Here is a 25,411-nt window from a genome sequence, read left to right as displayed (position 1 = left end):
TTCTTTATACAAGTGGTTTCACTACATTAACAGCTTCTAAAGTCTCCATAAGAAATAGTAGTAGTAAACCTGGCTAGTAGGATAAAATAAAAAATTTTTTGTTGATGAGACATACAAAGCAGCCTTTGGAAAAGTAAGACTTCAGGAGCCCAGGCAAATGGCGTAGATGATAGAGGCTTTGTAAATCTCTTCTTACAACCACGTTAAAGTAGTGACAGAAACATGGAGCAAACGGCAAGCAGAGTCACCTGGGGTCTAGATAAACAAGTCCTACAACTAGGGAGAGAAATAAAAAATCACCCTGGGATGATAGGAGGTAGGAGAGTCCAAAGATGCCAAGCTGCCTTGTTCCAATTGGCTGAGTAGGACAGAAGCTATAGCAGGTGCAGACGTTCCTCTTAAAGGGGACATGTCCGTGACTGGACTTTTGTGGTGACAACTCGCTCACTTGGAACACCAGCATGAGGTCGGCTGCTTGGGCGGGGCACCAGGGACTTACAGGGGGACACCGAGTTGGAACGAGGGCCAGAAGCAAGGCTTTCTCGTGGGCAGAAGTGCTGGCAGTATCCACTGTTCCTCTGTTGGGCCCTCCCCGCTCCCAGTGTGCGAACTCAGTGCCGCCATAGCTGAGACGTTATGGAACTGGATAACAGAGGTCGCTCCGCCCAGAGGATTCCCCAAAACTCTGGCTTTCCCAACTCACGGCTCCACCCAGGCCACAACCAGTTGTGTCCTCAGTGTGCCCTCTGCCCCTTGCTTAGCAGCTCCAAAACCCACACTGGTGGCAGCTGGCCTAGGTTTCTCACGTGGCCTCTTGAGGCAGCTATAAACACAGCATCCATGCATTGCTTGCTGAATCTTAACAGGTGGCCCCTGGGGGTTGGAGATGGCACAGGCTAGGGCTAAACTTTGCCTGCAGCTAAACCCCCTCTCAGGACTGTGCCACTGGACACCTACTACACAAAGCCACACTAATAAGACCAAGAGACCTAGGAGCTTCTCTTAGTATATAGAAACAGACACAGAAAGGCAGCCAAAATGGGGAGACAAAGAAGCAGAGCCCATATAAAAGAACAAAACAGAGCTCCAGGAAAAATGGAGTCAAGCAATCTAACAAATGCAGAGTTTAAAACACTGGTTATAAGGATGCTCAGAGAACTTAGGGGACGTGTAGTTGAACTCAGAACTTTAACAAAGAGATAAAAAACATAAAAATGGAAATGGAAATTATAAAAAGGAATCAGTCAGAAATGAAGAATACATTATCTGAGATGAAGAGTATATTAAAGGGAATCAACAGAGTGAATGAAAAAAAGGATTGAACCACTGATAGAGAGGATAGAGAAGCCAAGGACACCCAATCAGAACAGCAAGAAAAAAGCCAAGAATATGATAATTTAAGGAGCCTATGGGGACAAAAATGTAACAACATCTGTGTCATAGGAGTACCTGAAGGAGAAGGAAAACAAGAATTTGAAAACCTGTTTGAAGGAATAATAATGGAAAACTTCCCTAACCTGGTGAAGGATAGACATACAACCCCAGGAAGCTCAGAGAGTCCCAAATAAGATGAACCCAGAGAGGCCCACACCAAGACACGTCATAATCAAAATGCCAAAGGTTAAATACAAAGAATCTTAAAAGCAGCTAGGTACCTACAAGGGAGCACCCATAAGACTGGCAGCTGATTTCTCTAAAGAAACTGCAGGACTGAAGGGCTTGGCACAAAATATTCGACGTGATGAAAACCCAGGATCTACAACCAAGAATACTTTATCCACAAAGCTATCATTTAGAGTTGAAGGACAGATAAAAAGCTTCCCAGATTAAAAAAAAATCTAAAGGAATTCATCTACACCAAGCCAGTACTACAGGAAAAGGAAGGACTTCTTTAATAAAAAAAAGTATCAAAAACATGAATAAAAATGGTAATAATAACTACATATCTATCAACCAGTACCTCAAATGGAAAAGAATTAAGTGCCCCAACCAAAAGATAGGGTGGTTGAGTGGATAAGAAAACAAGACCCCTCTTATACTGCCTATAAGAGACTCACTTCAGATTAAAAGATACACACAGACTAGATGGACCTAGAGGGTATTGCACTGAACGAAGTAAGTCAGTTAGAGAAAGACATATGCTACATGATTTCATGTCCATGTGGAACCTAAAGAACAAAATAAACTAATAAAAACAAACACTCAGATACAGAGAATATTTGAGAGCTACTAGATGGGAAGGGAGTTGAGGGAAGATAAGGAAAGGGGCAAGAGGATTAAGAAGTACAAATGGGTAGTTGCAGAAGAGTCATGGAGATAAAGTGTAGCATAAGGAAAATAGTCAACAATGTTATATGTAAGGGGGAGGGGTATTAGATTTAGTGGGTTGATCACTTTGTGAGTTACATAGATCTCTAGTCGCTATGCTGTACAACAAACTAATATATGCCAACTGTAATTGAAAAAACTCATTGAATTGTACCATGTAAATATGAGCAACTAATTGTCTTATATTTCAATAAAGCTATTATAAAAAAGAAAAAGTAAGACTTCAAAACACTCTTTTTCTTTTCTTATATTCTTCAAGCCCTAGGCTTGCCTTCTTTAGGAATCTTTGTCCTTTTGCCTACATTCTTTTTATTCCCCTTCTCCATTTTTTTTTTATATCAGTTCCACCAGGCCTATCTTTGGTATAGAAAAATGTTCTGTACCCTTAGGTATGTTTGCAATGATGTGCTAATTCCTATTCCATAATGTTGGAACATACTGATCTTATTTGAGAAATGAATTTAACACTATTTAGCCATTGAGCTAAGTAACATGTTCAGATTTAAGGTAAAGCAGTAAGTAACATTTTTCCAGGCTTGACTGAAAGATACCATGATAAACTTAATATATGTTTATAGTAATACTTTTTTACATTACCCTAGAAATTTAATAACTTACAATTAAGTCTAAAGTGGGAAGTTCCCTGTTACATGCATATATAAGCTGCCTAGCTGAGAGAAAGCAGACAAGTGATTCTTACAACACCAAGGAGCAGTTTTCTGACCTTGTTGACTTCGCCCCTTTAGAATCCTCAAAATCAGGCTCTCCTTTATACATATAAAGCTAAACATTGCTTGTCTATCCTTAGATAATATCCCTTTGTTCTGGAAATTGGAAATTAGTAGGATATGAATCTGTAAAAATGGTTTAATGTTAGGTTTTAAAGATTCTGGAATGCCATTCTAAAAGTTTTTAGATGTATTCATTAGGCATTAGGGTGCCATCGAATATTTTGGTTCAGTTGATTCAGTAATTGGGATTATGAGCAAAACATTTAGGAAGCTTGATTAGGTAGGATGTAATATGTAGAATCAAATTGAGAAGCTGAAACTGGATCACTCAGTAGTATTTTGAGGGGTAGAGGCAGAATGGGAAAGAGGAGAATTAATGTGCATTTAACAAGATTGTATTTTTTTGTTTCTTTTTCAGGATCCTCTTGTGCATATATCAGATGTGATAGCAAGAACTTACAACATTTTTGCTATTATGTTTCGGTATGCAGTGGAGATACTAACCTGGGAAAAAGAAAATGAATTGCCAGCAGATTTAGAGATGGTGTAAGCACAGCCCATCTATTCTTTGTATTTGCTCACACTGATTTTAAGCATTTTGATTCTAATTCTTCACAATAACTTTAATACAGCTAGAATAGAACATAATGTTTTCTTTTTTTGAATAATAATTTTCAGAACCTTGATTTTACAGTTTTAAAATATGTGTAATCCACTGTAATTGGTGGTTTCACATTGTTGGTTTAGTTGGTTGATAGCCACATTTAAGCCACATCAGGTGCTCTACCACCGGTTTCAGTCACAGGCAGTTTTTTCTTCTTCATGTGCTAAAACTGATAAGCTAATTCTACATTTCTGTTTGTTCGACTATCAGATATGATTAGGGACTGAGCTCTTAGATATAAATGTGTTTTCTGACTAACTGCTCTGACTAAATGCTCAAATTCAGTTTTAACCATTTTGATTCTAAAATTTTATAAAACATATTCCACACTTTGAGCTTCTTTTAGTGTACATTTATCGTATTTACCATTTGTGTTTAAATTATTGAGGAGGTCACAGACTTGTGACCAGAGAACTGTATTCTGCCACAGCTCTAGTAAGGTTAAGGGCTAACTTCCATGTCAGTGTGTTTGCCTTCTGCAGCCTTCTCTTTTACTTATAATTCTAACCAAGCTTGTTGGAATTGTTTTCCTAGTTAAGGCTGAATACAGGTTGGAGTGAGGGTCTGAAGGACACTGGTGGTATTCCATTTTTCCTTTCTCAACAGTGTTCCCAGATAATTAGTTATGGGTTAAGTATTTTTTTAATAAAGTGAGGTATTACTATACCTTTTTGGAAATGTTGAAAATGACTTAGTACCTTTAAATGACTTTATCTTCTTCATTTGTACTTCAGGTTGGCAAACATTGATCTAAGATCCAAAGTTACACCTTAGAGAATAGAAGTTTTGTTTTTATTTTTTTGTTCCGTTGTAAGTTCAGGACCACCAGCATAAAAGAATCTAACTTGTTTCTCTTGTAATGTATTCCTATCTTAGTCAATGGCATTCCATCTACCCAGAAACTGTATTACCCATATCCATTCAGATTTCAAGATTTCAGCTAGTTCTCCTTCTGTCAAATTGTTCTATTTATAAGTCATCTCCATTACTGCTGTCCTAGTTCATATTACATCTTTTCTTCCTTGGACAACAGTGCCTCTCCAACTGGAATGCCATATGCACTCTTGTCCTTCATGATTCATTTTCACACTGTAAGGCAAACTGATCATATCTCCTGTTCAAATCCTAGATTGCCCTTAAGATGGCAAAGTCAGAATCCATAATAAGGTCTTTTAAGATTTCTGCTTCTCCCCAGACTCATCTTCCTCCCTGTGCTCCAGCTCCCAGTATTTACCTTTGCCCCCTCAGAGCCTTTGCTTTCACCTTCCTCTACCCCAAAGTTTCTCAGTCTTGGCACTCTTGGCATTTTGGGCCAGATTAATTCTTTATTGTGGGAACTGTCCAGTGGATTATAGAATAATTAGCAGCATTCCTGGCCCTTACCCACTAGATGCCAGTGGTACTCCTATTCCAGTCATGACAACAAAAGATGTCTCCAGACATTGCCAGATAGCAACAGAGGTCAGAGGGTAGAGGAGAATTGCCCCCTATTAAAAAGTTGTGACTTCAGGTCTTAGGTTACTTCTCTGGCAATTCTGCTCTGAACTACCAGACCCGTTTTACCCTGCTCTCTAGCATCCTACTCTTAATAAAAGCCAGTTTACATAGAATTATGTATCCAATATCTATATTCCTCACTGTTATAGAGCATGGGGACCAGGGATAACTTTGTGATAGATGCCCAGTATCTGGCACATTCCCTGGAACAAAGTGTGTTCTTAATAAATCAGGCTGGAGCAAGACAATATACAAATAGATAATATATCACTGATGTTTTATCCCACAGAGAGAAGAGTGACACCTACTATTGCATGCTTTTTAATGATGAGGTTCATACCTATGAACAAGTTATTTATACTCTTCAGAAAGCTGTTAACTGTACACAAAAAGAAGCCATTGGCTTTGCAACTACAGTAGATCGAGACGTAAGTAATTTCATTATATTAATGTCACATAATTGAACTTTTATTACAGAAAAGTTGTCCTAGAATATTGAATTAAGGTATGTATGTCTAAGCTATTTTTTTATTTCATCTGAATATCAGCCCAAATATATATTGGATGTAACTCTAAGCTGTTGTCAGAAAGTTTAGGAGGAAATGTAGATACAGTTGCCCTCCTTCTACCCAATAATTAGAAATATTCAGTTATGAAAATAGAAATTATATCAGCCTAAGTACTAAGCTTGGCTCTAGAGGGAAGAAGTCTCAATCCTTTAGCTGTTTCTTCTGATATTTGCCTCCATGATCCTAAATAAACTTTTTTTAAGCTGGAAAAAAAAATTATATAGCAGCCTAGAAGAATAAGTATTGTGTTGTTCAAGGAAATACATTTACTAATGGCTTGAAAATGTTGGGCTAACTTCAAAGGAAACTATTTTAATTCACTTTTTCATCAATGAATAGAATAAACACTTATTAATTGACCAAAGTTGTTGTATGCTCAAATATGTGTGCTTGTTTACTGATTCAAATGTTATACTGAATATAATGTTTTTATAAGTTAATTTTAAATATCTTTATAGGGACGTAGGTCTGTTCGATATGGAGACTTCCAGTATTGTGAACAAGCCAAATCAGTAATTGTGGTAAGTAATTTAAAAACATGCCTACACTATTATTTTTTATTAGTTTAAAACTAGTTCCGTATTTTGGCATTTGTGAAAACATTCCTCTGCCTTCATAAATGTAAAGCAAACATAAGCCAAAAATCATGTTTAAAGATATGTTTCTTGAGCATTGCATTATTGTTTTATCTCGTTTTTTTAAAGCGTAAGATTGATACAGAAAATGAATGTTTAGATGAAATATATATTTTCTACTTTCCTATTTCTCCATCAGAGATGTCTTAGAAAGTTTGTTGCTTTTTGTTGTTGTTTTTTGGAAAGGGTTTCATGTTACTTTTTAGGAATTAAATTGACCTTTAGCACCAAGATTAGAATTCAAAGGAGGTTTTCTTGATACTTATAGCAAGATATGCTGCATATCTTAATAACATTTAGTGCATGTATTTTTTCTCTGAAAGAAAATTTCCCCACATTTAGATTTTTCTAAAGGGTAGAATTTATTATTTTTAACTATTCAATGTAACTGCATTTTATGTAAATGGCCTTTTTAAAAAATGTTATGAAATATTTAAAATATGCATATAGAAATAGAGATAACACAGTAGATACCTGTTTGCCCACATTATATTTATTATTTTCTTCATACTTACTTTAAATAAATAAAATAGTATAGAGGCTCCTGTATTATTCCTTAATCTCCTTAATCTCCTTCCTTAATTCCCCTTCCTCCTTCCTTAGTGATAACTACTTTCATTAATTCATTTTTTCATTCTCACGCATACCTTTATAGTTCATCTATTAAATATCTGTCAGTATTATATGTACTAGAGGCCCTTAAACATTATATAACAAGATTCATACTGAATGTATTATACTGCAACTTGCCTTTTCATTTCAGTATTGTTTCTAGATTTGTCTGTGTCGATACATGTACCTGTAAAGTATTCTATTGATGGTTCTACTGTGACTTTTTCATTCTCCTGTTGATAGACAGTTAGGATATTTCCAATTTTTTGCTATGACTAACAGTCCTGCCATGGACATTATTTTGTCCCCTTGTTGCATAGATGCAAAAGTTTCTCTAGAGTTTCTACCAAAACTGGAATTTCTGGGTTGTTAAAATATGAGCATTTTCAGCTTTATTAGATTTTGCCAGGTTAGTCTCCAAAATTTCAATATACATTTTCACCATCAGTATATGAGAGTTTCCATTTCTCCACAGATTTGTCAAAACTGTATAATTGTTAAATGTTTTAATTTTTGCCACTTTGATGTGTATGAATTACATCTTGTAGGTTACATTTGCATTGCATTGTTTACTAAGTATCTTAATTCATATTTATTGTATTGGTTGTTTTAAGTTTGGTGTGAATTCCCTATTCATACCCTTCACCCATATTTTTTTGTTGGGTTGTCTTATTTATTTGTTTGTTTGTTTGTTTTTTACTTATTTGTAGAGTTGTCTGAATTTTGATCTTTTGTTACAGATATCTTTTCCCAATATGTAACTTACTTTAAGTTTGTTTCTGCTGACTTTCATTGAGCAAAAGCTTTAAATTTTAATGTAGCAAAATATATCTATGGTTTGTACATTTCGTGTCTTAAGAAATTCTTCCTTGCTTTCTGGACATATTCAATTTAATAATACATCAGAAACTATACTGCTTGTGTAAAAGAATATTCCCTTTCTTAGGAAATGTATACTAAAGTATTTAGGGATAAGAGACATGATGCATATAACTAACTTACCCTCAGTGGTTCGTTTTTTAAAAAAGTGGGTGTGTTTATATGTCTGTGTGTGGAGAAAGATAATGTACAAATGATAAAGCAGTTGGAATGAAATGTTTACAATAGATGAATCTGGATAAAGGAAAAGATTTTGCTTTTTTTTTTCCTTTTTATTGTTGCTTCATAACTTATTATATGTTAAGTAGTATCGTTTCAATTTTTCCCCTTTTAAAAAATATAAGTTCGTAATCTCTGGTGGTATTTTCATAAATACATTCATAATATAGAATGGAACGTCCAGAAATAGATACTAGTATAAGGAAAATCTAGGAAACCACAGGTGGATTCTAAGAGAGGAGGAGAGCTTCTTAACCAAGACTAAAACCCAAGGTGTTAGAAAAGAAATACATTTTTTTGGCTACATAAAAAATTTGCATAGCAAAGTATTCCATAAACAAACTTAATAGACAAATAGTAGGTTTTGAAAAATTATTTCTAACACATACAGGTAGACATTTAACGTTTATGATAAACAGAACACTCAGATTATCAAGTAGGGAACAAATAAAATAGAAAAATGGTCATAAGATATGAAAACATAATAACAGAGAAAATGTAGGTGGTCTATATATATATATATATATATATGTATATATATGAAATAAGACTCAAACTCTCTAGTATTCAGTAAAATGATAGTGATTTTATATCAATCAGAATGGAGAAATTAGAGCGATAAAATACCTTGCTGGCAGACATGCAAGAAATAGGAATACTCATATAAAAATAAATTGCTACAGCTTTTTTGGAAAACAGTGTAGCATCTATTCAAGTTTTACCTCTCCTAGTAATTTATCCATAGAAATATAAGCACCAGTAAGTATTATGTACAAAGATGTTTAGTACTGCTTTTTTTGTAGTCACAGAAGACTGAAAACAAAGGGAATATGAATGCCCTTCTCTAGAGGATGTTTGAATAAGTCCACATCACAGAATATTACAAGTCATTAACCAAAAAAATCGGTTAACGCAAAGATGCACAAGAGTATGTATAGTAATCCATTGTTGTAAAATGAAAATCTTAATTAATGTATACATATATAATATGTATAGATGGAGAAAATTTGCAAAGATGTACTGTGTGAATGTGGGTTATGGAGATGGAAGGGGATAGAAATGGGGGGAATAGAAAGATGATCCAAACAAAAAGTGAAAGGGGGGGAAATGTTAAATAACTTTTGATTGATTTAAATAGACATTTCTAGACATATTCAGAACATGTAAAAGACTCTTACAACTCAACAACGAAAAGACAAATATCCCAATTAAAAAAATGGGCAAAGGATTTAAATAGACATTTCTCCAAAGAAGATATACAAATTTCCAAATAAGCACATGAAAACATGCTCAACATTACTAATCATTAGGGAAATGCAAAGAAAAACCATAATGAGATACCACCTCATACCTTAGGGATGGCTATTATAAACAAAATAAAAATGGTAACAATATGTAGTTATATGAAATAAAAATACTAACTTTTTCCTATTAAATAGCCTTTTTAAGTTTCTTTTTTCATCCTGCCATTTCTTTTTAAGAGAAATACCAGTAGACAGACAAAGCCACTCAAAGTTCAAGTTATGCATTCGTCTATTGTCGCACATCAGAATTTTGGTTTGAAACTTTTGTCTTGGCTGGGAAGTATTATTGGATATTCAGGTAGGTTCATAAAAGCTTGTGCTAATTGACTTAAAAATGAGCTCATATGTCCTTACAAAACTGTTCTGGAAAAAATATCAAGTAGAATAATTTCTTGCTTTAATTTAAAATTTAAAAAACCATCTCAGTATCTTTATGCACAGAAAAACTTATGTTTCCCAAATTTTGATCCATGGAATTTTTTTTTTTAAGATTTTGTGTTCAAATAAATGCAGAAAACATTGGGTTTTTAACGATTGTAAAGGACTTTAATATGCTAATATCTAAATCTCATAAACTTGATAAAAGAACCATTTTTTTTTTAACACCATCCTTTGGAACTGTTTCACTTAGCAAGCTGGAAAATGCTACTGTAAATACAGCCTAAATAGTTAGCAGTTAAAAGGATGAAAACTAATGTTGATATCTTTGTTGACTCCTACAGCTTTTGGTTCCCAGTAATTTTCAACTCTGAAAATTTTGCAAATTTGAAGTTAATGATTTAATTTTTTCTTTTTCCACAGCCTACAAATTAGACATTCTTTTTAATGTAATGATAACATAATTAAGAACCCACATGTTCATTGCCGAAAAGACAGACTTAGCATTTAACACTAAAGAGTAAAATAGGCATAGATTGAAGCTGTTTGCCATTTTCAGGCAGGAAAAGTGATTTGGATAAATGACATTCTGATGTTTAAAGAAAATTTCTGAAATATGTATTGAAAGGCTATTAGAGCATTGCTACACTTGTAAGTGACAGGTAAAAATAATGAGGTGTGGAAATTTAGGAAAACATGTTTGCATGACTTATGAATGTCTTTCCAGTTATTTTTCTTATCCTTATTTTTTAAATTTGGTGTTTTCCTTTGAATACCTATATGCTAAGTACTGTGCTACAGTAAAAACTCAGCTCCATTGTTTTCTGTTTTATATTTCATGCTTGTAGAAGACTAAAAACAATAATTGTAAAGTATGAAACAAAAAGATATTAAAGTTTTCGTTATGTTAATGCTTATATTAACATTTGAAGAACTTTTTTTAAGTTTAGCATTAAAGGATGTAGGAATTTGTCTTCCAGGGCCTCTTACATAGTAGATACACATAGATAGATACACAATATGCTTTCGTTTAATATATGAAGAACATTTTGCATACCATTAATTAAAAGTGCTGACATATATTATAGCATAGAGGTCATGTATTCTTTCTTTTAAATGGTAGCTCAGTTTTATATTATTCCTGTCCTTCAGTTGTCATGGGATATATAACAATTTTCTATAATATAATTTAATATATAGCATAAGTGCTTGAAGAATGATATTTATTTCAGTGGTTTTTGGATGCTTTGCTCTTCCATTTCTTTACAACATAAGTCGTCTTTCTGATAGACATATACTTTGATGTTCTGGAGTATGTTGGTATATAATGCATGATTTGGAATTTTTCTCCTTTTTGTTAAAATGTTAACAAAACATTTTTCTGAATAAATTTGATCTTTTATAAAATATGTAAAACTCTATAGGTCAATTTGAATATTTCTACTAAAATGTCATTTGATTTTAATATTTGAAGTTACTATTTCATGACAGCTTTTCTTCCTGTTTTAAGATGGCCTTCGCCGAATTTTATGTCAAGTTGGTTTACAAGAAGGGCCAGATGGTGAAAACTCTTCTCTTGTGGATAGATTGATGCTTAATGATTCCAAATTGTGGAAAGGTGAGTCTCTTAACTACTTTTAAGGTATAGAGGGACCTGCATAGGTAATTGAGATGTTAAAGTTTTGTTTTGTTTTGTTTTTCATTTGGGCAGATATTTAATGTATTTATGGTTTTTAAAATTACCACATGTAGACTTATTCTTTGGAAAAAAATAAAAAACAGATTCGGGGGTTCATGACCTGAATTAAATTAAATAACCTATATATCTTGTTAGAAAACTATTTAGAAAAACCGATTTTTTAAGAGGCAGCTTACAAATATTTTATACCAAGAAACATATGTAGTTTTACTTTCAAGACTTAAAATACAGCTGGTCATGTAAAAACTTTGGAAATGTAATTTTGGCTTGTTTGATGTATCCTTATCTTACATCTGCTCTTTTTGTAAAAGGTGCTAGGAGTGTGTATCATCAGTTGTTCATGAGCAGTCTTCTTATGGATTTGAAATACAAGAAGCTGTTTGCTGTTCGATTTGCAAAGGTAAATAGTTTTTCAGTTTTGAAGATTAACAAAATAGGTTATATATTTTATAGTAATGCTAGCCCATGATTATATCCAGGCTTTATAAAATTAGCAGCTAGTAGTAATATCAGTGTGTTGATTTTAAATTCTAAGAAACTTTATAAATGATCTTTTTATCTTTTATCAATAGAATAAAATTTCAACAGTAAGGCTTTTCTTATCCATTGTCTGCCATGATAATATGCATATCCATCTATAGAGTGTGTATGATATGAAACAATAAATGAAGAATTTAAACCTATGCCATTGTGAATTATGGTATTATTCCTATTAAAAGTTGTATAAGGAAGAGATCATCTTAGTTAAAACAACATGTATATATGGATATGATTTAGGAATCATGAACTCTAGGTTGTTGATATTGTTAAATTATATTCTCCCTCTGTAGCAGCATGTGATTAAGCTAACTACTTTTTTTTTTTATTTCGCCTAAATTAGGAGTTCTTAACCAAAGAAGTCTGTAAGAATCATTTGAGGAGCTCTTTCAAAATACATATGTTTGTGCTCTATTCTCAAACCTGCTGAAACAGATTCACCAGCAACAGGGCCCAAGCACATGTACTTTGAAAGAGCCATCAAGTGATTGTGATACACGTCCAGAAGTAGTACAAGTCTGATTTCATCAGACATATGTAAAGCTACTGTAGTTTAGCTCCATGGGCGTACGGTGACATCCCAGGATTTTAGTAACTCTTACTCCTCTTTCAGCTCATTAACTGCCGTTTGTGTTTGAGAAGATTCTGTAGTGAATCAGTATTTATACAGAATTTAATTGGTAGAAATCATTCCAGTTATCATTCTTATAATGTTATCTTATTGACTCCTCCAGCACTGACTTTTCATTATAATCCTTAAACATTTGGTCATTGTGGATTAGAGGTGAATCTCCCGCCCCCTCCCCCCCCTTGTTGTTTAGAATTACCAGCAGTTGCAGAGAGATTTTATGGAGGATGATCACGAGCGAGCAGTGTCCGTGACTGCTCTGTCTGTCCAGTTCTTCACTGCACCTACTCTGGTGAGTAGTGCTTGCCTTTTCTTTGTAACTGATAGCTGGCACTCCTTGCCTTTTTTTGCCTTCTTGATAGAACTATGAGCGTTTGCAGAGTGATTATGTGACAGATGACCACGACAGAGAGTTTTCAGTCGCAGACCTCTCGGTTCAGATATTCACAGTTCCTTCACTTGTAAGTACTGAAAGACTAAGAACAACTTTTTCTTTTCCATTAACAGAAGTAAAGCCTAAAAATAATAGAGAACTAAGGTCTGTATATTCCTGCATAGAGTAATATTTTGTTAATGAGTGATAAGACTTCAGATACCTTCAACCGTACTAGAATATATCCTCGAATATGTAATCTGGAGGGAGAAAGTCATTTACCTTAATCTGTACTTTCTCATAGTACCTTCCTGAGGTTTTAAACTGATTAGTTAAAATTAAGCTGATCAGTTTAACAAATTTATCCAATAGAAACAGACAGCATATTATATATAAACTTACATTTTGAGAAGCCCTCTTCCCCAATAAGGAAAAGGCTAGCTAAGGCAGTTGAATCACAATGATTAAGTAGTCTTGTATTAAGTTTCACTCATTGCTCTGGAAGACATCACTGTTTTAGTACTATTCAGTAATTAAAATTCATTTAATTTAACAAAAATTTATTGAGTGCCTGTTATTTATTGGGCACAGTTCTAGGCTTTGGGAATGCAGTGGTGAAAAAAAACAGATGTGGTCTTGGCCCTCATGGAACTTGCAATAGTAGAAAGGACTCACATAAATGGTTAATTAAAATTATAATGAAAACTGAAGAATTTGGTTGAGACAGAATAATAGAGAGATCTGACCACAGTTCAGAAAGGAGATTCTCTAAGGACCTTTATGGTTTGTGAAGGGAAGTCCATGCAGATGGACCAGCGCTTAAGTCCTGTAGGAGAATGCAGAGAAAGCCAGTATAGATGAAGATCCTTGAACATAGAGTGAAATGAGACCAGAAACATAAGCACTGGCCAAACTGTATAGATTTAAGAGTGCTCTACGGTTATTTTACTGATAAGATATGTTTTCTAGGATTATTTTTATGCATGTGTGACTGTTTTTCCCCGGATTACTTTTATGTTCAAGGATATATTCTAGTATAGTTGAAGCTGTCTGAAGTCTGTTTACTCATTAATGAAATATTCTTGTAAGCCAGTTAAGGATTTAGGTTTTTATCTTAAGAGCATGGGAAGGCATTGAAGAGTTTTAAATGGCACTTAATACCATCATATTTGTGATTTTTAGAAGATCATGCTGTTTGTAGTTTGGAGAACAAATTGATGTTGGGCAAAAGTGAGTTGGGGAACCTAATTAGAAGCTAATGCAATGATCCAGACAGGAACTGATGGTAACTTGACTTGGGATTTTGGCAATGCATGTAAGAGTTGTGAGAAAGATTTGGGTAGTGAAATCTATAGAACGAGCCACATGTTGGGTTTGAGGGATATTGGGTTTGGTGAATGATTGGCTGTTGGGTTTGAGGGAGAAGTGTAAAGATGATTCCTAGGTTTCTGACTTGCATCCCAGTGAATATTGTGCCACTTGCACAGGGAATTTTGGAGAATGAGTAGGATTTGTGAAGAAGGAAAACAATGCTTTCAGTTTAGTCAGAGTTAAGTTTGAGAAGTCTTTGATACTTCTCAAATTCATGGTTTTGTCCAGTTCCATGCCAGTACCCAGTTTTAATAATTTTATTTTAATATTCCATTTTGATATCTTACACAATCAAATCTTTCATTATTTTTTTTCCAAAATTTTCTTAATTATTTTTAGACTTCCCCCCGCCCCCCAGAATGAACTAAAATCAGTTTGTCACTTTCCAAAAAAAAACACACTAGAATTTTCACTGAAGAAGTTCTGTATACATAATTTTGGGAGAATTAGTATCCTTACAATATTGAATCCCCCCGTCTTGAAACCTAATTTGTCTTCATTCATTTATTCAAGTGTTATTTTATGTTCTTTATGAAAACTTCATACTTCCCTTTTCATGGGTCTTACATATTTTTAAATTGTTTTATCTGTTTCATATTTTTGATGTTGTACCAAATTATTCACATTTTAAATCTGGCTATGGCTAGTTATATAGGAAAACTACTGATTTTTATGTAACCATCTTGTATCTATCTTCTAATATTTTGTGTTCATTCCTTGGAGTTTCTTATAATCTTCTTTTTCTAATATTTCAAATATTTTTTTCTAATATTTCAATGTCTTACCTTTGTTTCTTATCTTACTTCTTTAGAAACACTAGGAAAAATAGTACTTGTATTCATTATTTAAAACATTTATTTAGCACCTTTATTAACTAGGCATTGTTTTGAGCTCTGGGGATACAGCAGTAAATAAAACAGTCAGAGGTCCTTATTCCTGTGGAATTTATAGTCTAATTGGAGAAAGACAGATACACAATTGCATACTATTTACTGTAAATCAACTGTCAGTAAGTTCTATGAAATAGCAAAACAGGTTAACTGAATACAGTGTGACAGTGGAAGGGTCATATTTTATACAAGGTTATCAGAGAAGGCCTCTCAGAGGGGTAGTGTTTGAACAGAGACCTGAAGGAAATGAGAGAGTGACTAACTGGTAGAGGGCCTCCTGGACAGAGAGAACAAGTACAAAAGTTCTGAGATGACTGTGCACTTGACATTTAAACAAAAACTACAGATCTTACAGATATTGAGTAGAAATTATGACAATACTAGTACCAACTCAATCAAATTAGAAATGTGGGTGAAAGTAACAAATACCTAAGAAAAAACACAGGTTATTAAAAGAGAATCAAGAAGTAAAAAGTTTTAATTAGTATAAAAATCTCACAAAGAAATCGCCAGGCCCAAAGGGCTGCACTAGGGAACTCTTCCAGATACTTAAAGAAATAATACCCGTGTTATGTAAGTTTTTCCAAAAGACAGAGAGAATATACTTGCCAATTTAATTGAGTCCTCTGTAATATTGATACCAAAACTCAAGGCAATTATAAGAAAATTGCCATCTAATCTTTCACGAATGAGTTCACACAAATCGAATCAAACAATATAAAAGAGTAATACATCACAATCAAGTTTGGTTTTTTCCTTAATGCAAGAATAGTATAATATTTAGGGGAAAAATTAACTGCCATAATTCACCTTATTAACAAACAAAAAGGAAAAAAATTACACCAAATGCTTTTCCAGAATTCGTGAAAATTAAAACATTCATGATTTAAAACACAAAAAATACCTCATAGCAAACTAGGAATAAGAAAGAACTTCTTTAATCTGATAGAGTGCCTAAAACAAAAACAAAAAGTAAAAATCCAAAGCAAACATATTTAATGGTGAAATATTAAAAACTGTTCCTCTGAGATCAAAAATGAGAAAGATTTCTTGCTTTTATTCACCACCACACGGTAGCTGACATTCTTTTTATAATTTCTTGAGATAAATATTTAGATCATTGACCAGCCTTTCTTTTCTGACAAGTGCATTTAAGGCTTAAGTTTCCATCTAAGCATCATTTATTTAGCTGTGTCCCACAATTTTGTTATGCCTTATTTTCATTATTCAGTTCATAAAACTTATTTTCTATACAATTTCTTCTTTGACACATTTTTTCTTCTTTGTGATTATATTTCTTTGAAGTATATTGCTAAATTTCAAAACGTTGGGTATTTTCTAATTTTGTTATGAATTTTCTAGCATAATTTCACTGTGGTCAGACAACATACTCTAATTTCAGTCCTTTTGAATTTGTTGAGCCTTGCTTTATGGCCCAGATGTTTACAGTTTTGGTAAATGTTCAATGTGAACTTGAAAGTAATTGGTTGCAGTATTTATATACGTCACTTAGGTCAAGTTTGTTAATTTTCATCATGTAAATCTTTAACATACTTACTAATTTTTTTGCCTACTTGTTCTATAGTTGTTGAAACATGTTAATAGACTCCCCACAATGATTGTTGATTGGTCTTTCTCTTTATAATTCTCAGTTTTTGCTTCATGTATGTTAAAGCTGTGTAATTGAATGCATGCAAATTTAGAATTGTTGTACTTCCCAGATTGAGCCTTTTATCATTATGTATTATCTTTTTTCATCTCAAATAATACTCTGACCTCGAAGTCTAATTTATCTGATACTATAGCAATAACTGTTTTCTTTTGGTTAGTGTTTGCATAGTTTATCATTTCCGTTGTTATATTTTTAACATTTCTGTACCCTTATATTTAAATTGTATTGCTTATAAAAAGTATGTATTTGGGTTTTGTTTATCCAGTCATCAAATCAGAATCATCTTAATATTTTAATTAGATTTCTGCTCATTTCATATAATTACTCATATTTGGCTTTATATTTACCACCTTACGATTTTTTTCTGTTTGACCCATCTATTTTGTTTTTTTTTCTCTCCTTTTTACCTTCTTTTGGATTAAATATTTATTATTTTGCTTTCCCCCTTTATTAATTTATTAGTTATACATTCATGTAATACTTTTAAATGTCACTTTAGAGCAGTTTTATTCAAAGCGACAGTTATGAAAAAGATAGAGTTTGTACCAGAATATGAATCAACACATTTTTGCTTTCAGCAAAAATCTTGCTGTGGAAAAAAAAAAAAATGTCAGCTGAACTAAACTGCTGTAAATAGTTGATTTACCTTCTTGTGCAAACTTCCTGTCACAACTGGCAACAAGCAGTTTACAGGGTGCTGGTCTGTGGACCATACTTTGAGTAACACTGCCCTAGAGGTTATGGCAGGTATCCTAAACTTAATATAGTCAGGCATCATGTTTTAGCCTCTTAAGGGTAGAAGTCTAGGTTCTCCACTCAGCCTTTGCTGGTGTTGGAGGGGATGGAGCCACAGTTTGTTTCTGTGGTGGTTGGCTAGAGTGGAGGAGGTTACTGTCTGAAAATTTTCTGTCCTGCTAGGTTACTCCTTTCCTGTGGCTGGAGAGCAGGTGTTTATTGGAGCTTGAAAAAAGAGTGTGCCCATTGGCATTTCTAGGTTGCCAGCTTCTTTAGCTCCAAGTCTGGATATATGAGATAAAAAAAAAAATTTAGAGAACTCTCTACCATGTCATTTCTTGGATTCTGAGGTCCCCAGCTGGTATACCTTCTTCTCTCCATGTTTCAGAGTCTTCTGGTGTTCCTTTTGCATATAATGTCCAGTTTATAGTTGTACTTAGGGGGAAGACTAGAGAAAAGTACATCTACTTTATCTTCCCTGAACCCTAAAGATACTCCTTAATGTTGTTAGGCAGATAGTGTGAGACTGATCACCGTAATCTGCTCAGGAGTTGATATGCCTCCAGGTTGTTTTGGCAGGACTCTTCTGATTTATCCTCATCCCTGGGACATAACCTGGAATGTTCACTAGAGTTCCTCCCATCTATAAGGTCCTGTACTCTAGTCTTGTTTCCTCACCTTGGTAAGAGTACCACATCACTGTTTGCTCTTCTAGACTTTCTGCTCTTCTTAGACTGCTATCCTTCATAGCTTCAGAATTTGCAAATATCTTGAAGGGAAAACTGAAAGAAAGTTGGACTTGGTTCCCACCCTTGCATTTTAAGTCGACCTTTTCTAGTTGTTCTTGGTGGGAATGTTGGTCAGCCTCAAGCTACTTCATCATGGCTGGAAGCAGAAGAGTACATGTATAGTTTCTTGAAAAAGCACCATTAGTAATTCTTATGCATGTCCCTGGTTAAAAGTCACTTGCCCTAGATATAAGTGAAATGTTTTATGTCATGGAAAAGAACTGGTACTAATAATTCAAGTGATTATCTTGTTCTGATTTATCTTATTAAATGTGCCCTCATCATAGTCAGCATTATCCCTGTATGCTCTATTGTGTTTACTTTGACTGAAACTGTATGCACAGGCCATTATTACTCAGTGAAGTTTTTCAGAGTCTTCGGAGGGAATTGGTCCATTTTGAATATGCTGTTAGATATATAATGAGCCTTGCACCACAAAATTGCTTATGAATTACATAAAATGAATAAAATGTAATTAGTAGAGGTAATGTTTTTTAAACCAAAATGAATTGTAGGCATACAAAGCAAGTGATTTTTTTAGGGTGAGTGATAAGTATTAGAACTGTACAGTAACGTTAGATATTTAATGTTGAAAATTACTTTTGAAGGTTAGCAACAATCTAGGCATGAGGTGATTAAGCCATGCACTTAAAAGTTTTTTATTTTTCTTTTCTGTTTTAACCTTGGAAAATATGCTTTCTTCAGTTATCTTTTTAGAAGTAGACATACCTAAATAACGTCCCTACATTAATGGGAGAGTACTAATGGTCCACCCTATTTATTTATTTATTTTTATTTGACACCTAGGAAAGACATAATCCAATCCAGACTATACAATGGATGAACCATCTATTTTAACATTCATCTGAAACTGAAATTGCTAATAAGTGCCTTGACCGGTGAGATTTACATTCCACCAATATTAGTTGTCTCTCAAACTTCCTTTTATTGCCTGTTATAAGTCTTGCAAGCGGGCTCTACAGAGTTTTTCCTTAGCTTAGTGAAATTGCATTACACTCACTTAACTTCTTCAATCAACTAATATAGCAACAAAAAGGAAAATCTTTTTACCTGTTAACACTTCTTATCCTTCAAACTTGACCTTAGTCTTCACTGTCTAGGAAAATTAAGAGCAATTAATCCTGTTGACTTTTGAGTTTCTTGGGGCCTAAGACCTGGCAAAGGGATGATGATTTAAGAGTTTTTTAAAGGTATATTTAACTATATAGATTTTCTCCATATCTAATGACCTTAGAACTTAATTTCTACATTAGAATACACTTTACTATATTCTTAGACTTCTATCTTTTGTATTTTTTGGTCTTTTTTGATGCAGCTTTCAATATTGCTAATTAAATACTGATATTGACTAATGTAAGACCTGGTTAAGTACTTACCCAGCACTAATAACAACCTGGAACCTAGTTAGACTGTAGATGTGGGGGGATATCCATGATTTTTTATATCAGAGTAATAATGTGATATCCAGAATGTTATTAGACCTTCTGATTTGACTATGGAGCAGAAAAGGGAATTAAATTATTATGAAGTAATGTTCAACCTCATTCAAATAGATAATGTAAATTAAAGCCATCAGAATGGTAAAGATCAAAATGTTTGAAATTGGATTGCATTACCCAAAGATCTCACCAATAAGAGCCTGGCTAAATAAAGTATGATAGAATACCTTGTGATAATTCAAAAGAATGAGGAAATTTATATAAACTGATAGAGGATAATCTCTAGAATTTATCAAGAAAAAAAAAGTGCAGAACAGCGTTTATAATATGCTATCCTTTGGTGGGGGAGACAGATATCCATACTTATGTCTACTTAATAACAATTTGTATTTTAGAAATGTATGTGTGTGTGTATATGTGTGTGTGTGTGTGTTTATTGTACACACACGATCTCTGGGAGAATATTCAAGAAAACTAACAGAAATTGCCTTTGCAAGGGGGACCTCAGGAGCTAGATGACTTTTTACCTGGTTTTTGGTTTGGGTTTTTTTTGCATCATTTAAGTGTATTTGCTTATTCAAAAATACATAGATATATATACATAGGAACAAAAATAAGTCTTAACTAAGGAGATTAAGAGGAAATAGAGTTTTATACTGAGTTCTACAGAATCTGTGCTATAAATCTGTGGATCCTAGAATAATTATACCATACCATTATAGGTGTCTAAATGTCTCAGTTAAGGAAAATTTGCAGCCTGGTTCAGACCCCCTACCCTGAATTGTCTTTGAATAATGAGCCTTGGATCTGTCTCCTAACATTCTGGCATCTTTCTCCGTGATACAATTGTTGCTTCATACAAGTGGCAATTGGAGTAAGTAATTGCTATTTAGAAATACACAGTAATACATTTATGATATTGTATAGTTGTGTTGAAAGGTTTAAACTGAAAGAGCTAACCAATATTGGTGACTAGTTTTTAGCTTCCTAGTAAATAGGTTTTGATTATCATGTACTCTGATACATTTGTTCTAGGCTCGGATGCTCATCACTGAAGAAAACCTGATGACCATTATCATTAAGACTTTTATGGATCATTTGAGACATCGAGATGCCCAGGGCAGATTTCAATTTGAAAGATATACTGCTTTACAAGCTTTCAAATTTAGGAGAGTTCAGAGCCTTATTTTAGACCTCAAGTAAGCTTTTTGTTTATTTATCAAACCAGTTGCAACTTATAAAATGTTGTTGTTTATCCATGTAGTCATTGCTATTTTTATCATGTTCAGGTATGTGTTAATTAGCAAACCAACTGAATGGTCAGATGATCTGAGGCAGAAGTTCCTGGAAGGATTTGATGCCTTTTTGGAATTACTCAAATGTATGCAGGTATGTATAAACTGACACATTTTAAAAGGGAAACACTTTCCTTTCTTCCCTTTTTTTTTCTTTTTGTTGTTGTTCATTGAACTGAACACCTTTCTGTCCTTGCATTTATTTCATATTGAACACATTTCCAAAAGAATGATTTGGGTGGCTAAATTTGGACCAAGAAACTCCTTTTTAATTGGAAATTCTTAGAAAAGTGTAGAATGAGAATCCAGCAAAGGTTCTGGCATCTACTGTTCTTTTGTATTTGGTTTTTCTTTTGGCTACTGTTAACATTCTTTCTTTGGGGATTGCAAGTTTGTGTTTTTAATATGCTTACATAGAAGTATTGTTAGTTATTTAAGAAACTATAATGTTGATTTTTTTTTTTTTAATGTTTTCACATTTCTTTCCCTGATACGGTATTTATATATTACAGTATATAACTTTTCCCTCTCTGTTTATTCCTCTTTTTTGAAAACACCCTCATATGCAGAATAGAAATTAGAAGCAGAAACCAATTGACATATTTAACCAGTTTTAAGGATAGATGACATCTCAAAAAAATCTAAGCGGTATCATTATGATTCCTTTTAGTAGCTATCTGGCTTTCTTAAGGAAGAAAAAAGCAAAGTTGAACTATTTTTAGAAAATATGCTTGTTCCCATGTTGGATTATGATTCATGGATGTTTAATTATAAAACTTCTGTGTGTTGGGTTGGTTTTTTTTGTATCTATAGGAACAATATATACTTTGGTCATTTTGAAAACTAAAAGTATCTATTATTTAATCAGTTCTGACACACCAAGGTAGTTAGACTGGTTTGTAAAACGTTATATTCTTCTGTATTCAAGTTGTTTATCTTTTTATTTTTTCTTTTCGTCTCTATGAAAAATTTTAGTTGCAGATGAGGAATAAATATAAAAATTTTAGTATATTATAAAATATATTTATAAATGCAGTAACATTTTAAAAGCCTGTCAAATTTCTTCCAGTAATTTTTCCTATAGATGATAGAGCTAAAAAGGAATTTGAAAGATTGTTGCATATTCATTTTATTGTCTAAAACATAAGAAGATGGCTTCTAAAATAAATTGTTATATACTTTACTGAGATTTTTTTATTTATATTTTAGAGAATGTTAGATATAACATGTAATTTAAGAAGTTGGACATCTCATACTACTCGTAGCTTTATATGCTTGTGTAATCAATATATGTTTCTTATACATTATTTTTTAAGTTTTCATGTAAGAGAACAGATATTATTTTAATTCATTTAACATCTTTTCGCTTTCTTTAAGGGAATGGATCCAATTACACGTCAGGTGGGACAGCATATTGAAATGGAACCAGAGTGGGAAGCAGCCTTCACGTTGCAAATGAAATTAACACATGTCATTTCAATGATGCAGGATTGGTGTGCTTTAGATGTGAGTTTCTTTTAAGAATAGGAGACAGGAGATAAATGGTGGAATGGGGAACAAACAGATTTCTAAGTAAATTTTGAGATTTGGATAGTGATGATAGGTCATAAAAAAGCATGTTTTCTTTTCACCTATAAATTTGATAAAAGTTAAAATTCTGAAGCCTTAAAAAACTTTAAAATAGAGGAGGAAATAATCCACATTCTCTCTTATGTTACTTTATTTTTTTCCATTATCCCACATAGATTTTGATGGGATAATGGAAAAAGTACATAAAAAGAATGGTTTCTAAATATGCCCAGAAACAAAGTTTTACTATTGGTACGTTTGTCCTGTGTCTTAAATTTATTTTGTCTGTTTGGCTATGAAGTCTAGATGAGAGCCTGTATAAGTTGGGAGGTCAGAGAAGGCTTCCATAACATCTGAACTGTGTGTCAGTTAACTGATTAGATAAAGAATACTCCTGCCTGAGGGACAGTTGCATCGTGCTCTGTGATGAAGAGTATGGTTTTTAGGTTATTAGGAGTATCGTTATTAGGGGAGCTCTGTTAGGAGTGTAAAAGTCAAAAGTAGAGAAGTGGACAGGTCCTGACTTCGCAGGGTTTTGGAAGACATGGAAGGAAGTTTGGATTTTATTGTAATTGAAGTGGGGCTCCATTAGACTACCAAGCAGAAAATGACATGATCTAATTTATGTGTTTTAAAAAGTTACTCTGTGGAGAATGGGTGGAGGGAGGGCAAGAGTTTCTAATAGAGAAATGGTTGACTTTACTGGAGATAATCAGTGGCCAGGTTTGAAAGAAATTTAGAAGATGAAATTGCCAGTTTGGTAGTAGATTGGACAGTGGGAAATGAGAGAAAGGAGGGTATTAGAATAACTTCTAGATTTCTACAACTGTACAGAGATGTCATTCACTGAGACAGGGGTCTGGAGGAGGGACCAAGTTGGGAAGAGAAGATTGAGTGATTTTGCCTGTATTGATATTTGAGGTACTTAACTAGTCGTCGAATTTGAGGTGTTTATTCAATGTTGTAGAAACCCAGCCTTTTGAGTAACTTATCGCAAACCTTCTTTTAGGAAAAAGTTTTAATTGAAGCTTACAAGAAATGCCTTGCAGTATTGATGCAGTGTCATGGCGGTTTTACTGATGGTGAACAGCCAATCATATTAAGCATTTGTGGACATTCAGTGGAAACTATCAGATACTGTGTTTCTCAAGAAAAAGTTAGCATTCACCTCCCAGTTTCTCGCTTACTTGCAGGTAAAGCATTTCTCCTCAAAAAGAACCCTGAAACTATATTTTAAATTGTTGTTTGTGATTAATACTTATTGAATACCTACTACACATTATTCTGAGAGTTTTATCTGCATTAACTTTTTTAATCACATCGGCCTATGAGGTTGATATTATAATTAAGTTTGTGTCACATAAGGGAAGACTGAAACACAAACGTGATTTGCTTAGTGGCACACAACAAGAGTCAGAGAAGGAATTTTGAGATAGTTTGGCACCAGAGGCCATGTTTATAATGACTGTACCACCATACCATAGTGCTTCAGACTTTAACCACAGGTACCATGTTTTATTGTCTAACTAATTCAACCCAGCTTCAAAGTCTGTGTTGTTACCATTCAGAGTGATTGCTAACAAATTGAAACCACCCTAGATTTTCTCTCACTCTAAATTGTTTCTTAATCATTTATTGATAACCTTTCTAAGCGTCAGGTCAGGAGTGAGTCCCAAATTTGGGTGATAGTTTTCAGTCCTAAGTAGTCGATTTACAAGATATCTGTGCTTGGTAGACTATTTGAAGCTGCCACCTTGCAGCAGCCAAAAACTTTGATCATGCACTTGTCCATCTCTGCAGACTTGTTTCAGTACAGCTTCCTACCGTATTTCTTGATTGCAGGAGTTCTTATCCTACTCACATACTATTGTTCCCTTTAGTTCCAGAGTAGAAAGGAGACATTTTAAAGGTAGATGTTTTTTACTCATTGCAGAATTTGTAATTTATCTTAAGTGTGTAGCTCAGTAACTTAATATGATATGAAAGTGGATGTGGGTGTGTGTGGGGGGAGATTGTGGAGGATTGGTATCATTTCTTCCTTAAGTATTTAGTAGAATTCACCAGTGAAAACCAGTGGACCTAATACTTTGCTTCCTTTTTGGAAGCTTTTTAATTATTTATTCATTTTCTTTAAAAAATAATTGATTCTGGTTATCCATTTCTCCTTATGTGAGTTTTGGTAATTGGTGTTTATCAAGAAATTGGTCCATTTCATCTGAGTTATCAAATTTGTGAGCATAGAGTATTCCTTTTTAAATTCCGTTAATGTCCATGGGATCAGTAGTAATGATCCCTCATTTATTTATGAAGGCATTTTTTTTCCATTCTTATGAGCATTATCATATTTCAGTAGTCTTTGATTGTTACTGAAATCGTGGTGGTTCAGTATAACTTAGACATCTGAATATCAACAGAACAACAAATAAGTATCTAGAATGAAGTTGTGCCTATAGAAAGAAGTCTCTTAATTCTCATAACTCGATCAGACCCGGTTTTGTTTTTATAAATGCTTTGAGCGTGCTGTACTGTTGATCCTCAACATAGGCAAATGGTAGCATTGTGTGTGGAAAAGTATTCA

General features: G+C 33.6%; 1 protein-coding gene across 3 annotated transcripts in view; it reads left to right on the top strand.

Moving 5' to 3' along the window:
* Positions 1-25,411, top strand: part of UBR2 (ubiquitin protein ligase E3 component n-recognin 2) — a 99,639-nt gene that overhangs the window by 29,094 nt on the left and 45,134 nt on the right. For 2 of the 3 annotated variants that reach the window (XM_015600427.2, XM_006926550.3), the window contains exons 5-15: positions 3,478-3,605; positions 5,510-5,648; positions 6,248-6,310; positions 9,616-9,736; positions 11,327-11,434; positions 11,827-11,915; positions 13,043-13,141; positions 21,005-21,168; positions 21,259-21,358; positions 22,642-22,770; positions 23,843-24,026. In XM_015600427.2, the coding sequence (XP_015455913.1) occupies positions 3,478-3,605; positions 5,510-5,648; positions 6,248-6,310; positions 9,616-9,736; positions 11,327-11,434; positions 11,827-11,915; positions 13,043-13,141; positions 21,005-21,168; positions 21,259-21,358; positions 22,642-22,770; positions 23,843-24,026 (1,324 nt within the window). Of the gene's footprint in view, positions 1-3,477; positions 3,606-5,509; positions 5,649-6,247; positions 6,311-9,615; positions 9,737-11,326; positions 11,435-11,826; positions 11,916-12,873; positions 12,973-13,042; positions 13,142-21,004; positions 21,169-21,258; positions 21,359-22,641; positions 22,771-23,842; positions 24,027-25,411 lie in introns of all 3 variants that reach the window. The other variant, XM_006926549.3, reaches the window with a different exon arrangement.

Source organism: Pteropus alecto, unplaced genomic scaffold, assembly GCF_000325575.1.
Source record: "Pteropus alecto unplaced genomic scaffold, ASM32557v1 scaffold7, whole genome shotgun sequence".
In the NCBI taxonomy this organism is placed as follows: domain Eukaryota; kingdom Metazoa; phylum Chordata; class Mammalia; order Chiroptera; family Pteropodidae; genus Pteropus; species Pteropus alecto.
Note: the sequence above shows the minus strand (reverse complement) of the source record. Positions and strands in the feature narration are given on the sequence as shown.